The sequence below is a fragment of the Typopeltis vanoorti genome, chromosome 2, assembly GCF_054136105.1.
Source record: "Typopeltis vanoorti isolate ZY-2024b chromosome 2, IOZ_Tvanoo_1.0, whole genome shotgun sequence".
In the NCBI taxonomy this organism is placed as follows: Eukaryota; Metazoa; Arthropoda; class Arachnida; order Uropygi; family Thelyphonidae; genus Typopeltis; species Typopeltis vanoorti.
The window spans coordinates 48,631,718-48,649,544 of record NC_143550.1 but is presented as its reverse complement, the minus strand read 5'-3'; the positions used below and the strand labels follow the sequence as shown (position 1 = coordinate 48,649,544).

At 35.4% G+C, this 17,827-nt stretch overlaps 1 protein-coding gene across 4 annotated transcripts in view; it reads left to right on the top strand.

The window, feature by feature from the left end:
- Positions 1-17,827, top strand: part of Csas (CMP-sialic acid synthase) — a 104,926-nt gene that overhangs the window by 47,154 nt on the left and 39,945 nt on the right. For 2 of the 4 annotated variants that reach the window (XM_090411225.1, XM_090411252.1), the window contains exons 4-5: positions 53-191; positions 12,555-12,698. In XM_090411225.1, the coding sequence (XP_090267351.1) occupies positions 53-191; positions 12,555-12,687 (272 nt within the window). In that variant the 3' untranslated portion in view covers positions 12,688-12,698. Of the gene's footprint in view, positions 1-52; positions 192-12,554; positions 12,699-15,856; positions 16,461-16,744; positions 17,280-17,827 lie in introns of those variants that run through there. The other 2 variants (XM_090411243.1, XM_090411234.1) reach the window with 2 other exon arrangements.

The following is a 17,827-nucleotide window of genomic DNA, read 5'->3' as shown; positions in this document are numbered from 1 at the left end:
ATATAAGCTATAGGTAATACTATAGGTAACTGAAAAAAAGTGTTTTTATTAGGAGAAAGCACAAAACCACTGAATTTTAACTGTAACAAAAGACCAAGAAGACAAGACTGGCCAGGAGAATTGATAGAGAGTGGCCACTTCTATTTTACTAATGTATCTCTAATACATCAAGGTTTATTGCAAGGTGGCAGGTTTGTAAAACAAGTATCATTATTATTGTTATTATTTATTTGCAAGAAGTTGAATAATTAATCCTCAATAATGCACTTTCCTAGTTTTCTTATCTTATTTTCATAAATATTAGATATAACAGTTTGTTCACCATTGTGCCAAATAACCTTCTTCAACTCAATCCTACTTCCTAGTATACCTGATATAGATTTCTTCCTTGGTAATTCAGACCATAAAAAGGAATTTTTCCCCATATGTATATTTCTGTAACATACATTAAAATGCGATGTTAATTTTTTTTTGTAATTATTGAGTTGGATAAAAAGAAATGAAAATAGTCTAAGGCATTTTATTCATTAGCAAATTTCTATTTTATATTTTGCCAAATGTATCACTCTGTCTCTCTCTCTAAGATGAGAGAGAGACAAAAAATATTTTCTCTGTATTTTTTAAGGGACTGCCTCTTTAATCCACTATTAAGTTTTGTTTTCTCCCTTCTTTCAGGCAACTTCACCACTTCCTGAATTGGTCAATATTTTCCTATGATCTCTACAATTGTTTATCTAAGATTTGTCTCCTGTTTTCAGATTCTTTCATTTTTTTTTTTTCTCACAAATTATATATTTCACCTCTGGAGGCTTTCCAAATTTGATTCTTTTTAAAACTTTTGTGTGGGTGTATGCGTGCATGCAAAGATATAAGTACTTGTTATATGGACAGACTGTTTCCAGTTATGCTAGAACATGTGATAAATTGCTAAAGTGTTGATTCTGTTCATTGTAATTTTTTATATGATTCTGTTCATTGTAATTTTTATAAGATGGTGTTTCAGAATGTCACCAATTATATGAAAATTTTGGTGCGTATGTAAATATTTATATATGTGCATAAGTCAATGCAGATTACTTAACTTTGCTAGTGTTCAGACTTGTTGCTGTTTATTTTGTGGTTTGCTAAGAGTATAAAATAAAATATATGCAAGCACGTTCACACATACATAAATAGTTTCATGCCTAATAGTTCTCCATTGGATTTGTGTTAGTAAGGAAAAGGCTTTCTCATTATAGTACCGTGGGATGCAAGTTATACTACCTTTAAACAGCACTTATTTTTTTCCCATGGATAATCTCTTTACTTGCATCACTTGCACTCATTGCAGATCATTCAGCAAACACACACATTATTTTCAGTGACAATTTGCATCTTATTTGAGGTTAAATATTTGAACAATCATGGAAGTGAAAATTTAGGAAAACTAGAGGTATTGGAGTGGGAAGGATGCAGTCAAGCATGTGCATAGCAATACCTGGAACAAAGAGTGATTGCAGAAATGATCATGAATGGTTGGGTATTTTCCAGGTGTTGAAACTGAACAGGTTGGTAATGACATCATGAAACAGTAACTGTGGGCCTAAGAGGATGTTTAAATGGTTTGTGGAATGTTCCTTACAAGGGTAGGTTAAAGGTGTGGGTTGCAAAGTTTAGTTGATAGTTGGAAAAGAAGGAACTTGATAGAAATTTATAAGATATTAAAGGGATTTTATAAGATTGACACAAAGGAAATTTTTCAATACATGACAAATAGAGAGAAATAGGGATCATATGTGGAAGGTGGGTAAAAGTGTACAGACAGTTTTTTTGTGTGGAGAGTGGTGAATAAATGGAATGGATTGCCAGAATTAGTTGTGAGTGTCCTGACAGCGTATGAGTTTAAGGAAAGGTATGATAGGTTTTGTGTGTAAAAAAAAAAAAAAATTAGTGTGGATCTACCACAGATTCCCATATAATAATAATAATAATACAAGAATGCCCTTTGAGTGTAGTCCACAGTATGAGCCAGCAGTCTCCAAAATGCAAAATCGAACACTTGGTAAGAATAAACTGTCATCTCAAACAAGCTGAGCTGTGAGTCAAAGAAGTAGATAGAGTATGAGAATTGGTTGTTATTATTATTATTATTATTATTGTAGAGTCACCTCCATGGAGGCTGAAGTCTCATCGCGGTAGACCCATACCTCTCCTTGAACCTATTAACAGACAAAGCACTCACAACTGACTTTGACAACCCATTCTACTCATTCACAACTCCAAGCAAAAAAAAATTAGTGACCTCACACCCCTACTAATGACACTTTTATTCAACTTCATGGGATGAACTCATGTTCTGGACTCTCTAGCTAAGTGCTGAAATATTTCCCCTGCATTAATACTATCCTATAAAACCTTTTAAGCAACTTAAATGCTTTTATCATATCCCCTCTTTTCTACTATCAGCCAACTTCTGCAATCCACACAAGCCTCAATCTATCGTCATAGGGAACATTCCACAGACCACTCACCATCTTGGTCACTCGCCTCTGAATCATCTCAACTGCTTCCTTCATCCCAGGAGACCAGACCTGAGCACAGTAATCCAGATATGGACATATCAGGGCCTTATAAAGTGGAATAACAACTTCTTTATCTCTACTTATTAATGTGTTCTTCAATAGCCAAGTAATCTTATGAGCTACCTTAGCAACTACCATGCTTAAATCTCTAGCTTCACTATTTCCTAGAGTACAGTGCCATCAATGTGATACACAGCTTGCCATCTATTTATCTCAAAATGCATAACTTTACATTTCTCCAAAAACTAACATCCATTATCTTTTATGATAAAAAGTGCATTGACATATATGGGATAAGAAGGTGGTGGTGCCTCTATATGAGGAATTGGTCTTACTACACATGGACTATTGTGTTCATATTTGGTTGCCTGGTTTTCATTGTGATCCAAAGACAAATGACCAAAGTGATATCAGGACTTTGTTTTTTTTAATGTTGGGCCCATACATGAGAGGTTGGTTGATCAACCTACTGTATGTTATTACCATATATGGATAGTAGGTTGGGAAAGGAGAAACTGGTTTACATTTGATTTAAAAGCCTGCATATTGTATTCCTTGGGAAATATGTCAGGGAGGGAAGACTGTTCCACAGTACAGCAGTAGCAGGGATGAAGGAAGAGGAGAAGAAATTTGTTCTGTGGGTTTCAAGGTGTGCTGTGAAAGAATGTTGGGCAGTAACTGTACATGTTCCAATGGGCTTAGTACAGAGTGGGAGAATTATTGATGAGTGTTTCAGATGAACATTTCCCATGGAAATATTTATAGAATATACAAATTGCAGAGACCAAACATCTGTGTGAAAGTGAGGGGAGTGAGTTGGTAAGAGATGGGTCATTTATCAGTCTAATTGCTCTCCTCGGTATTTAGGCAAGCATTTTGAGGGAGCTTTTAGGAGCCCAACTCCAAATGTGAGAACAGTATTCGATAGCTGGGTGGATTTGTGATTTGTATGTTAACAGCTGTTTAGAGGTGAAGTAATAACATGTTGAGCGAAAGAGAACTCCTAGTTTTTTGGAAGCTGAGGATGCAGTGGTTGCGATGTGTTTATGCCAGGAGAGGCCTGATGTCGGGGTAATTCCAAGAAAATAAATCTCATCTTGTCTGGAAATTTGAGTGTTATCAAAAATAATACTAGGAGAAAATGGTTCTTTTTTTGCGAGAAATAAGACAGAACTGGGGTTTTACTAGCATTGAAGTTGACGAGCCTATCTGAGCCCCATTGGAAGATGGCTTGGAGGTCAGAATTGAGGGCAGTGGTGGTTGGTATTCTGTAGGTTGAAGTGAGTTGTATTTAGAGTAAGGTTTGTCAAATGAAAGGGAGGAATGCAATGTTCTGTCATCTTCAAAACTGTGTATTGGTTAGAGGTCAACTGAATAGATCATTGATATACAGAAGGAAGACAGGTTGGTTAGAGAACAGAACTTTATGGAACCCTAGTATTAGTTGGATTGTGAGAGGATAGCTACAATCACACATAGTGTGTGTCCAGACAGAAAGCTGGCAATCCAACTGCAGGTCCTGAGACAGTCCAAATGATAGGAGTTTGCTTAGTAAGTCTTTGTGCCAGACCCAGTCAAAAGATTTGGAGATATGAAATGCAACCACTTGAGATTCACCAAATTTCCCCATGGCATTTGTCCAGAGATGGGTGATATATGAGAGTAGATCTCCTGTTGATCAGCAGCAATGGAATCCATACTGGTCGTCGCTTAATAGCTGGGTGACTTCAAGGCAGAGTAGGAGTTGAGAATTAATAGTTTTCTCCATCACTTTAGGTAGGACTGAGGTGAGTGTGATAAGGCAGTTTTTAGATGGCAGTAATTTGTCACCCTTTTTAGGATTGGTTGAATATAGGCCGATTTCCAGGCTTTGGGATATATACCAGTGGAGTGAGAGTGTGTACAGGTGGCATAGGATAGTAGTTAGTTCTGATGCACAGATCTTCAGGACAATTGGAGGAATGCCATCAGGGCCAGGAGACTTTTTGCCTAAATTAGACAATAGGTTTCTGATCTCTTTCTGGCAAAAGGATATAGGGGCATTGTATGTTGGGCAATTGGAATGACTTGGGGGGGCATTTGCCATTGTCAGTTATGCATTCATTGGAGGCAAAGTGTGAAGCCAGGAGATTAACTTTTTCTGTGTGTGATGATGCAATAGAGCCATCTGGGTATGATGGGGGGAGGATAGTATGGCAAAAGTTATGACCAGTTGCTTTGGCAAGAAAAGGATAGGAGGGAAAGAGTAGATATGATAGAGATTTTCAAGTTAGTTAAGGGATTCTATCAGACTAATACAGAAGGAATTATAAAAAGAGTGGATGTTAAGATGGAAGAAATGAGAAGCCATCCCTGGAAATTGTATAAAGATGTGGTGAAGAAGAGTGTGAGGAGTAAATTTTTACACAAAGAGTTGTTAGTGGGTGGAATGCAGGACGTGTAAATAACTCCAAAGTTCATTATGATAGACATCTTGCTGATTGACTCCATGGAGGTTTCCAAAATAGTAAGTTGGATTTGCTAATGTTCTTTTTTGCAGCTACATTTTGCAGTATAATTTAAGTATGAATCTAGCTTTTGGTTTCAAGCCTGTTATGCCTGATTTTTTTTTCCTTTCTTGGACTGCCATTAGCACACTTATTCAAAAACAAGGGCTTTGATAATGATCTCAAATTTTGAGTCAAATGGCGGTGTGTGTGCGCGCGCGCGCGCGCGTGTGTGTGTGGGTGGGTGGGTGTGGGTTTTGGGGGGGAGGGGAGCATTATGAAAGCTTTCATTCCAGTAAAAATTATTTCGGTTATTTAGTTGGAGGATGTCTCAATCAGAAGAGTGAAAACAATAATCAGTCCAAGAGAATTAGTAATAGAAATCATGTAGCTCAGTGGATGTGGCGTTTGTACACTACGGCTCTTGACTGCACAAAGGGAGACTTTGTTTCGAATCTAGTAGATGAAATTTTTCTAAGCCTTTTTACGACTGGTTCCCGAGTTAGTCGATCTCTGGCACAGGCATGCAGGTTTTTTTCTCCCGGAAACTCTGGTTTTTCGTCCCATAAACTCAAGAAAATCGACTGTATAACCCACATTATTTCAGACATTAAAAATATATTGTGTTAGGGTTAGGGACCACGAGATGGCGGCACTTGTTGAGCTGTCTCTCTTCACTGCGTGCCGCTTAATTAGTGATAGCCTTGGACCAGCTATCTCTGATTGGTTGCCAGTGGAGATTGAACTGCCCACTCAGTCTCCAAAAGTTAGATAGGGCTAAACAGCCTCGCCTACTCCCTATACGGGAATAAAAAGGTGTTAGCTGATTTTTTAATTTTTTTATCATGGAAGATAACAGTGCCCCCATGGGAGATGCCATTAAAGTGCCAATGGGATAACTTAGCAATAGAAATAATAGGATAACTCCCCCCCCCCCCAGATTCTTTTGCCACCTCCCATGTAATGCAGAATTTCATCAGACAGTAAATCCTTTAATACCCTTTCAGAAGTTTATAGACTGTCATATCACACTCCCCCCCCTCTCTTTCTCCTATTTAACAGGGTCCACAGCCCACATACTTTCAATCTATCCTCGTAATCTACATTCCATAATCCCAATATAATTTTTCTAATTCTTCTTTGTATCCTTTCCACAGCTTCTTTATCTGCTCCAAATTTAGGAGACCAAATCTGCACACAGTAGTCCAGGTTTTGTGTTATCAAGACCTTGTAAAGAGGCAAAATGACTTCCTTATCCTTACTAATTTATACTAATGTTCATTTCCACATCACAATTGATGTCGGTGTTCAGGACTGATCCTTGGGTTACATCACTGGGTCACCTTAAATCTGGTGGATTCATATCCACCACCTATCACTGTCTGATACCTGTCCACTTATCCAAGTCAGGAATTTGCACAACAACCTTTCATGTGGTATTCTATTAAATACCTTAGCAAAGTTCAACAGTATCATAGTGTACCCATTTCATTTATGTAGCTCACCTGTAACATAGTTATAAAATATGAGCAAATTGCTTTTAGCAATTCTTCCCGTTACATGACTTCCCTTTAGTAAACCATTTAGTAGCTTGTCTGTCAATCTATTTCTGTATGGGAGTTCTTACTAACTTCTTAAAGTCTTCATCACCACCATGCCAGAGATACTGATAGATTGATAATTAGACATGTTGGTTTTTGCACCACCTTTGTACAGAACTATCATACATTCTTTCCATTCCTGCTGTATTTTTCCAGAGCTGAGACTCAAGTTATACAAACATGTTAAGGGGTAGCCAATTTATCTGAACATTCTTTTAGCATATGTGTTGATATTCCATCTGTTTCTATTTGCCAAATTTTTATTCAGGTTTTGTAACAGCTCTTCAATCTCATTCTCATGCACCTCTAATTCTTCCTTCATTGTAGTAGTAGCACTGTGCACCATACTACATACACCTGGTTGATATATTTTATCAAAGTAAGCACTCATTAATTGAACAATCTCGACAGCATCTGACACAAGATTACCTTTCACATTCAGTAAAGTTCTTCCATATTCATTCTTTCTTTTACTTGCAGCACAATGATAAAATTCATTTGGATTGCCTTTAGCATGTACAGCAAGTTTCTTTTCATATTCTGATTTAGCTTTATGCACAATACCTGTAACATTACTAGCTTTCACTTTATATATTTCATAACTCCTCTCATTCTTATTCTCCTGATATTCCTTCCACAACATTTTCTTATGAATCTCTTGCTTAATAAGGTTGTGCATCCATTTCACTCCCACCCTGTTTGTTCTTTGAACTCTAAGGATATCTCCAGATACTGCCTGATTTAATAATGTTTTCACAGATTCCCATTCATTGTTGATATCTTCCCCATTCAGTAACTGATACCATGGGACCAAAGATAGTATTCTTCTGGGATAATGTGATGATTTTTAGCTTTTGTAGTTCAGCATGTAACCTGTCCTAATTGGGACATCTATATAGTTAGATACTCCTTAGGAAAGTATGACATGATCACTATCACAAACTGATGGTACAATAATTACATTCTTAACTAAGATCTCTTCCATTGCTATGATTAAATCTAACACTAGCTTTGTAGTTCAGCATGTAACCTGTCCTAATTGGAACATCTACACTGGTGTCCAAGACCTAAGGACAAACACTATTTCTGAAGATTATAGCCGCAAATTCAGATGAATCAGTTTGTGGCAATTGTATAACTGATGATTTTGAGTAGAAAGCCGGTACGCATTCAAATTTTTGAATCACACCAAAGGGTAATGTAGTAAAACTCAATAGGATAAAAAAGTAAAAGTCTGCAGTAAGTGAACTGTGTTTGAAAGAAGCTCTTTTCATGAAAGGATAAAGTTGCAAACTCGGATGTCTTGTAATGTCTCAAGGACATCATCTAGATGATTTTATGTGGGGAAGAATTATTGTGAAGCTTGAAGAATGCCATGGAATTACTGATAATGCCAGAGAGTTTGGAATCTCACAAAGCATTGTATCCAGGCTCTGGGCAGCATTTCAAACCAATGGAATGTGTTCCAGACATTTGCTAAGGGGTCACCCTCACTCTATCACAGAGCATGAAGACAGATTTTTGGTTATAACAACAAAACAATGCACCATGGCAGGTCAGCTTACAAGTCGGCTCCATTCAAACACGGGTACATGGGTATTTTGACAAACTGTGACAAGTATGCCTGTAGTCTGTATGAATAAAGATTCACAGCTCATTGTAGGGCACATTTTCAGTGGTGTTGTATACATAAAAATTGGGCAAGACACCAATGAAATAATGTACTCTTTACAGATAAGAGTCATTTTACATGACACTTGACCTACCGTGAAAGTGGTACTGCTTACCATTGCGAGAATGTTTTTGAAAGGGATAGATATGGCTGGGGAAATAGTGTGGGGAGGCATTATGCTTAATGGGTGCACTTTGCTACAAGTGCTGGAAAAAAGGGACTATGACTGGTGAACGATATTTCAATAAAGTTCTTCAATGTCATGTCCTATTGTTTCATGGTGCTATGAGCAAAGAATTCATTTTTACGATAATTTTACATGACACTTGACCTACTGTGAAAGTGGTACAGCTTACCATTGCGAGAATGTTTTTGAAAGGGATAGATATGGCAGTGCTGGGGTCATAGTGTGGGGAGGCATTATGCTTAATGGGTGTACTTTACTACAAGTGCTGGAAAAAAGGGACTATGACTGGTGAACGATATATTTCAATAAAGTTCTTCAATGTCATGTCCTATTGTTTCGTGGTGCTGTAAGCAAAGAATTCATTTTTACGGATGACAACGCCACACCATATCATACATGAGCAGTGGAGATACTTCTGGAGATCGAGGATATTAATTGAATCGAGTGCCCAGCATGCTCCCCAGGTCTCAACCCCATAGAACATGTTTGGGACACAATAGGGAGGTGTGGTGCTGCTCGAAATTCCTCTCCAGAAAATAATTATTATTACCTTACTCCTCCAGGGAGTACAAAGACTCATCAAGGAAAATAAACAAGGCCTTATCCTTACTATGAAGGAGGAGTGGGTCAATTTTCCTCAAGAATTCCTGAATCAGTTGGTGCTAAGCATGGTATGACTTTGTGAGAGCTGCATCACAGTGGACATATTCCATACTAAAATGTCTTTCTGCATAGTTTTCTGTAAGTACTGTACATTAATTCCTTAACTACATCCTTATGTAGTTAAGGAATGCAAAAGGCATCCCGTAACTACAAATTAACTACCTTAATTTGTACGAAATGTATAACACATTTTTTGTGTATTATTACTTAAATATAAAAAGCCAATACGCTTCATTTTGGCAATATAAACATTATTTAAAAATATTAAATCCCACATTGTTTTAAAACCGAATAAGAAACTCAAAGATTGGAATCAGAGAGTTTCATGCCGAATATAGTAAACTATAAAAGTATCGGCGATTACTAGCGTGAGCTAATGCAAGTAGTCCTAGTACGTAGTACAATCTCGGGCAACTCGTAGCAAAGGTGGTAAAGTTCTGATCTCTATTCTTGGTATTTTCCATAATATAAAAACACATTTCCTAGGAAATGTATGCTGTTATTACATTATGGTGGGAGGTCACTACCCAGACCGGTTTCAACCTTATGAATAAGTAAAGCCGTCTCTAAAAATTTGGACGATCCTTAGGCCACTCAATTGTGGGCGAAAGACCATGCATCTCAGTGTTGGCTCCACTCAGTGATGGCCTTCCACCCACCACCACCGAGAAGAACCGCTCATATTTTGAAGAAAAGTATTCACCGACAAAGCCCCTCACCGGGCCGTACCAGAAAACACTTTCCCTGGAGACTCAAATTGCTCCCTTAAGGCAAAAACCTTAAGAGAGTGAACTCATATTAGCAATCTCACCGGTTTCAGCCTTTATTGAGGCTTCATCAGTGAGTAGCTAGACCAAATAAATACCAAAGGGTATAGCAAAAAGAACTTATATACTCTGCTATACAAGTGTCAACGCGTATAGCAGAGTATATATCGCTGAAATGAGCCAATAGGCTTCATTTCAGTGATATAAACATTATTTAAATTAAGGGGATATTAAATCCCATATTGTTTTAAAACCGAATAAGAAACTCAAAGATTGGAATCAGAGTGTTTCATGCCGAATATAGTAAACTATAAAAGTATCGGCGATTACTAGTGTGAGCTAATGCAAGTAGTCGTAGTACAATCTCGGGCAACTCGCAGCAAAGGTGGTAAAGTTCTGATCGCTATTCTTGGTATTTTCCATAATGTAAAAACAGCATATATTTCCTAGGAAATGTGTTTTTACAGTCGCCATAATTTTACAAAATTACAAAATTTTTGTAATCGCTGACACTTTTATAGTTGACTATATTCGGCATGAAACTCTCTGATTCCAATCTTTCAGTTTCTTATTCGGTTTTAAAACAATGTGGAATTTAATATCCCCTTAATTTAAATAATGTTTATATCGCCGAAATGAAGCCTATTGACTCTTTATATTTAAGTAACTTAATGGTTGCATCTTTTTGACAACTCGTATATAATTTCTTTTTGCTATACCCTTTGGTATTTATTTGGTCTAGCTACTCACTAATGAAGCCTCAACAAAGATTGAAACCAGTCCTGGTAGTGACCTCCCACCATAATGTAATAACAGCATACATTTCCTAGGAAATGTGTCTTTACATTATGGAAAATACCAAGAATAGTGAGCAGACTTTACCACCTTTGCTGCGAGTTGCCAGAAATTGTACTACGTACTAGGACTACTTGCATTAGTTCACGCTAGTAATCACCGATACTTTTATGGTTTACTATATTCGGCATGAAACTCTCTGATTCCAATCTTTGAGTTTCTTATTCGGTTTTAAAACAATGTGGGATTTAATATCCCCTTAATTTAAATAATGTTTATATCGCTGAAATGAAGCTTATTGTTTCTTTATATTTAAGTAACTTAATGGTTGCACCTTTTTGACAACTCATATAGCAGAGTATATAAGTTCTTTTCGCTATACCCTTTGGTATTTATTTGGTACAGCTACTCACTGATGAAGCCTCAATAAAGGCTAAAACCAGTGAGATTGCTAATATGAGTTCGCTCTCTTAAGGTTTTTGCCTTAAGGGAGCAATTTGAGTCTCCGGGGAAGTGTTTTCCGGTACGGCCCGGTGAGGGGGCTTTGTTGGTGAATGCTTTCCTTCAGAATATGAGCCGTTCTTCTCGGTGGTGGGTGGAAGGCCATCACTGAGTGGAGCCAACACTGAGATGCACTATATTCGCATGAAACTCTCTGATTCCAATCTTTGTGTTTCTTATTCGGTTTTAAAACAATGTGGGATTTAATGTCCCCTTAATTTAAATATTGTGTATTATTATTTATTAGTATGCTGGCAATAAATTTATGTCCACATTTGGCTGTAGTCATGAAAATTTTTTCATACTGGTAAAAATGTAGTTCATCCTTAGCTTTTAGACACCAGTGTATATAGTTAGCTACTGAGAAAAGTGTGTCATGATCACTATCGCCAAATGATGGTACAATAACTACATTCTTAACCAAGACCCCTTCCAGTAACTGATACCATGGGACCAAAGATAGTATTTTTCGGAGTTGGTAATAATTTCTAGTTTTGTAGTTCAACATATAATATGTCTTAACTGGAACATCCATATAGTTAGCTACTTCTGAAGAAAACGTGCATGATCATTATCACCAACTGATGGTACGGTAATTACATTCTTAACTGAGATCCCTTCCATTGTTATGATTAAATCTAATACTCTGTCCTTGAGTTCCTTCTTTCACATGCTGCTTGAGAAAGTTGTCTCACAAGAACTCAATAAAATCTCCTTCATTCATATCATGAGATTTCTCTTCTACCCAATCAATGTTTGAATAATTTAAGTCCCCAATAATAATTACTCATTTAATACCCATCGGTAATTTGCTGATGCATTTTATCATCCCCAACAGCTGAACAGACAGGTTCTATATCAACACCCTGATTGATATAGAAATATCAATCAACTGAACCTAATGATAATGCATCAGGAGGCCTCTCAACCAGCTGGAGAAGAAGTCAGCTGCTACCGATGCCTAGAGGAAGATGCCTATAATGCAGTACATAGAGCTATGAATGCTATACAGTGGACAGGATATTAAGTGCACTTTGTGGGAGAGTCATTCACTCCACACTGCATATCTCCACTAATCATTTTGTTGATATTAATCACCCCAAATTATTTTTAATTTTCTTTCTCTTTTATTTATTTATTTATTTTTAATATATACATATATATTTCTTCTGCCCAACTGCTGGATTAGGATTGTAGTGGTTAATCAGACCAAGGCCTTCTCATTATCAAATGTATCACATCTTTATTGTATTAATTTAAGTTTGAATTTTATGTTCTACTTTACATATAAATTTTTGTAATTAGTGTTATTTATTTATAGATGCGGTTATGTAGAAATTCCAACAGAAATGTGTGTTGAAGTGGACAATGAAGATGACTGGATTATTGCTGAACAAAAGGTTGTTAAATATGGGTACAGAAGTAGTGAAAGATCACAAATAACTGATTTCTAAATCAAAGCTTGGTAAGATTTTTATTATCGCTATTATTATTATTAAAGTAACCTTCATGAAGTCAATAGACTGATCTTGAGATGTCCACTCAACCAGCAACTATCATATTGGACTTCGATACACTTCCTGCATTCACAATGTACTCTGGCAATGCATTCTATTTACTAACAACTCTTCATGTAAAAAATTTACTTCTCACTCTCTTCTTCACTACATCTATATACAACTTCCAGGGATGACCTCTTGGTCTTCGAATCTTGATGTCCACTCTTTTTTATAATTCCTTCCCTGAAGGTGAATGGATGAAAACATAGTCTGTTTGAATTGCCATGGGTAGCCCTTTGTCTCCACCTTTGGCTAACTATTTTTTGAAACAATTTGAAGAGACTATGTTTTCATCCATTCACCCTCAGCCATCTCTTTGGTATCGTTATGTTGATGATGTTTTTGCCATTTGGTCACATACTGAAGATGAGCTTTCCACCTTTCTACAACAGATAAATAGCCTTCACCCTCGTATCCAATTCACCATGGAAAAGGAAAATTCTGGTGCTTGACCATTTTTGGACATCCTGCTTACTCAAACTTCTTCTCGTGCTTTATCTACAAGCGTCTTTCGAAAACCCACATTTACTGGCAGATATATTCATAAAAAGTCTGCTCACCACACATCTCAAAAATTTGGCATTCTTAAATCTCTAATTAATAAAGCACATAAAGTTTGCTCTTCTCCAGAAATCTTACAACAAGAACTTTCCATCATTAAAAATTTAATGGAATCTAATAATTACCACCCTAATCAAATCCAACAGATAATTGAATCTTATGTTCAAATACCTAAGGTTTCTTCAACAGTCTGCAGAGTTCCAATCCCCTACATTCCAGGAATCTCAGAACCTATAGGTAGAATTTTAAAAAAGTACCAATTGATTCCCATGTATATTCCTATCAACAAAATTTCTTCCTTATTGCCTTCTACAAAAGATAAACTGTCATCTCTATCTTTGGCTGGCGTTTACCAAATACCATGTGAATACGATGTTTCTTATTTTGGACAAACAGGCCGTTCTGTGGAAAAAAGAATTAAAGAACATCAATATTATATTGATTACAACAAACCTCAGAAGTCTGGTCTAGCACAACACAGTATTACCACTACCCATAATATCCAGTGGGATAAAGCTATTCTCCTTCATAGATGCAGGTTCAAATATGAATGCCTCTTTAAAGAAAGTTGTGAAGCTATTTTACACCAACCGAATTTAAATCAAAATGATTGTCTCTCTCTCTCTCGAAGATCTGGGAGACTTTTATTTTATGTAATCATTAAAAAAAACAATTATCTTAAATATTAATTATTTATTAATTTCTTTCATTTCCTAGCTCGTGACAACAATGTATTTTAATAGGTGATCCACTGAATGTTCATTACTTGTATTCCATTCCTATCTGTTTGTAACACTGAAGATGTACTATTAGTTTTAGTATGAAATATCTGTACCTTATTTATTAATTAAAAGTTATTACTGTGGACGTATGTGTTCTTTAATAAACATTCTTTCTTATAAATAGTTTTCTTTCAGTAACAGTGATGTCCTATTTTTAGCATTATAATTGTTATTTTTGATTTAGGATCTTGGATTAACTACAGTCCTGTTTAGTTACTCTTAGAGAGGATGGTTCTGTGAGTTGAATATGTGCCTTCCATATGTTTGGGATTTTTAAACCATCATTATTGTTGAGATTTGGGTGGTTGATAATAATCTGTGCTTTTCCAGTCAATTATGTGTAAGGTGTTCAGGGTATGATCAGAAAGGCCAGCTTCACCATAATTATTATATTTAATGTGTCGTTTATGTTCTTTTTGTCTGATAGGAATTGTGTGTCCTGTTTCCCTATATATTAGAGAGGAAGGTTCCGTGAGTTGAATATGTGCCTTCCATATGTTTGGGATTCTTAAACCATCATTATTGTTGAGATTTGGGTGGTTAATAATAATCTCACAGGCTTACTTAAATTTGCATTCATACCATGTTTTTGTGTGATGTAGACAACTAGTGCTTTTCCAGTCAATTATGTGTAAGGTGTTCAGGGTATGATCAGAAAGGCTAGCTTCACCATAATTATTATATTTAATGTGTCGTTTATGTTCTTTTTGTCTGATAGGAATTGTGCATCCTGTTCCCCTTTATATCATATGTTACAGGCAGTGGTGAGCCATGGAAATTTTAACATAGGGCTCGCATCATTGAGCAAAAAAAGCCATATTTCACACAAAAACTTTTATTAATACAGCTTGTGTACAAATGCCAATCAAAAAGTATGAAAGGACAACCTGTAAAGGCTATCATTTTTAAACCAATATTTCATGATGTAAACATGAAATATTTGCATGCAATCATCTGTATTAATTTATCTTACATAAGAAAACATCTTTTTACTATCAAAATACAATATAATAAGAATAAAATCTTTTATAATCACACATATGAAATATTCCGCATTTTTTATAAACAAAATAAATTTCTTTTGTGTGCGATAGAAGTTTTATGACAAACAATCTATAAATAATAAATAAATATTATCTAAACACAATAATATTGAAGTACGTTATATTTCTCTTTGTTCTAATACTTCAAGTGATAATCAACGGTACCAATCAAGGGGCATTATTTTATAGTCCTATTTATTTATATGCGATTACCAAAAATGAATTCTTATTTGTAAAAATGGTAGTAACAGTAACTATAATATTTTATTTAATAAAATCACTTTGTTAGGTTAGCGTATGATGAGTTTCACTTAATATATTTCAAAAAATTATGTTTGTTTTTTTTTTGAAAAAATAAAAAAGTAAACAAGAACAAGGAGCTCGCAAATTTGAGAAAAATTTAACAAAGGGCTCTGGCAAGCCCTCCACAAGCCCCTTATAGCTCACCACTGGTTACAGGTGCAATAAATATGGTATACTTCAGGATGGGCCAGCGAAGGGAGTGGGTTTTTGGATGAGTTGAGTAAGCTTTTTAATATAAGGAATGGTTATAATTTTATTGTGGTCTGGTTTGTCTTTGTTTTTTATTGAGGTCTTGTAGAGAATTTTGTTAATAGTGTTTTGGCTGTAACCATTTTTTTGGAAAGTATTGCTGATAACTTTAAATTTGTCTTTCAGTGGATGTTCACTGGAGCAGACCTTCAGAGCCCTGTTTTTTAGAGTATTAATGACACCTAGTTTTTGCGTTGGCTGGTGGTAGGAGTTTATGTGTATATATTGGATTCATGTTATCATAAATAGAATTTAGCTTGATGTAGTTTCTAAATAATTTAATTTTTTTTTCACTAGAGGTCATGCCAATAGAATAACCTATGATCAAATCATTGTTTCTCTAGCTTACTGTATGTTGTGTAACTCAGCTTGTCCTGTATATTTGTATATGCTCCAGATGATGATCTTAGTATGTGGTTATGCATTGCATGTGTCAGATGCTGTCTTATCATTTCTCATATACTGTCAACATTTTTCTGCATAACTCTTCAACCCAATGTATTCCTGCTAGTTGACTACAGAGTTTCTCATAATCACCCACCTTATAGTTCAACATATATACCTTCTTGATGACAATTTTTCCTGTTTGACTACCTTTGAAACCAATACCTCCTGTGACGATATCACCAAATCCAACATTCAAAATCCTCGTGTTACTTCCATCACATGTCATCATGATATAATGGTTTCAACTGTTCTACTGTTTAATTTAAATTAAATTCAAAATGGTAGATGCTTAGGTAGCTTATTTTTAATTAAAAGCAGTCATGGCAAAATACCAATACAATGCATATTTTGTTATCTTCATCAAACTAGAAGGAACTAAGTTTGTTCACATTCTTTAGCGAGACTGTCTTATCAATACTACAAAATAATTTTTGCTTGTACAAATTATATGAATTATATATATCTTTTAGAAATTAGTATTATACTTATTGATTTCTAAAAGGCATAAAACAGTCTTACAGATAATTAAAAAATGCAGTTTTTATTTATATGGTCTTATGTAAATAGAATTAGTAATGAAAGATCAAACATGGCAGGAAAAAGAACTAGAGGAAGACTAAGATATAGATGAGTTGATGTAATTTCATCTGGGATGAGAGGAATATAGTGGATTCCCTGCTTTACAATCCCCCTTTTACTATGGGCAAAAAATTTTCGCTATGACTGTATGGACCAGACCATGGAAATGAGGCAGTTGAGATGCATATCCTTCTATCCAAGATTGCTGACCAACTGAGAATAAAACATTTTAATTAATATGAATGATTCTAATAACTGAATTAACATAGTTTATTTTTTGTTCAGTGAATGAGTTTTACATCACAAAATATTGCATACATATTTGTGTTTTAAAAAATCATTAGTCAGTTGTTATGCCTTGATCACTTCGTAAGTGCAGAGGAGAAGCCTATGGTTAAAATGAACTGTTGTAATTTGCCTCACTCTTCATTTATTGTAAAATTAGTTTAAAATTATTTACAGTACATTACATATTTTTGTTATCAAAAATTGTCTGGAAAAAGGAAAAGCAAATTTGGGAATATAAAATCCTTAAAGAAGCCAAAAGTGATAACATTAGAGAAGCATGGAATTTTTAGCCTTTAGGAATCTGGAATAAAATAGATGAAACGTGTGCTAATTGTTCTTTGTTCCACAGTTCTACAATAATTAGAGAATACACAAAACGTTTATATTATATTATGTTATAACATAATATAGAGTTCAAACTGTATTTTCAGGAAGTAATAACTTCTGTTCATGACATTGAGTCTGTGAGAAATTAGGATTAGATTTACAACAGCTCACATAATGACATCTTCCAGTGAACCAGTGAGATCTTAAAAGTGGAAACCTACTGTATTTATAAGAGCTTTTCAATTGAGCTTGAATCTTACAAAAGCTTTTGTCCTTCCTCCTTACTTGCAAAACAGACTAACCAGATAACCAGTACACAGCTTGCTGATTATCATGTTCAAACTATATGGTATGTAAGAATGATGGATAAAAATTCACTTATTTAATTTAATTGTGTATATAACATAGTTATTTTATATACACAAGCTTATACACTTCACATGTGTTCAGTGCCAT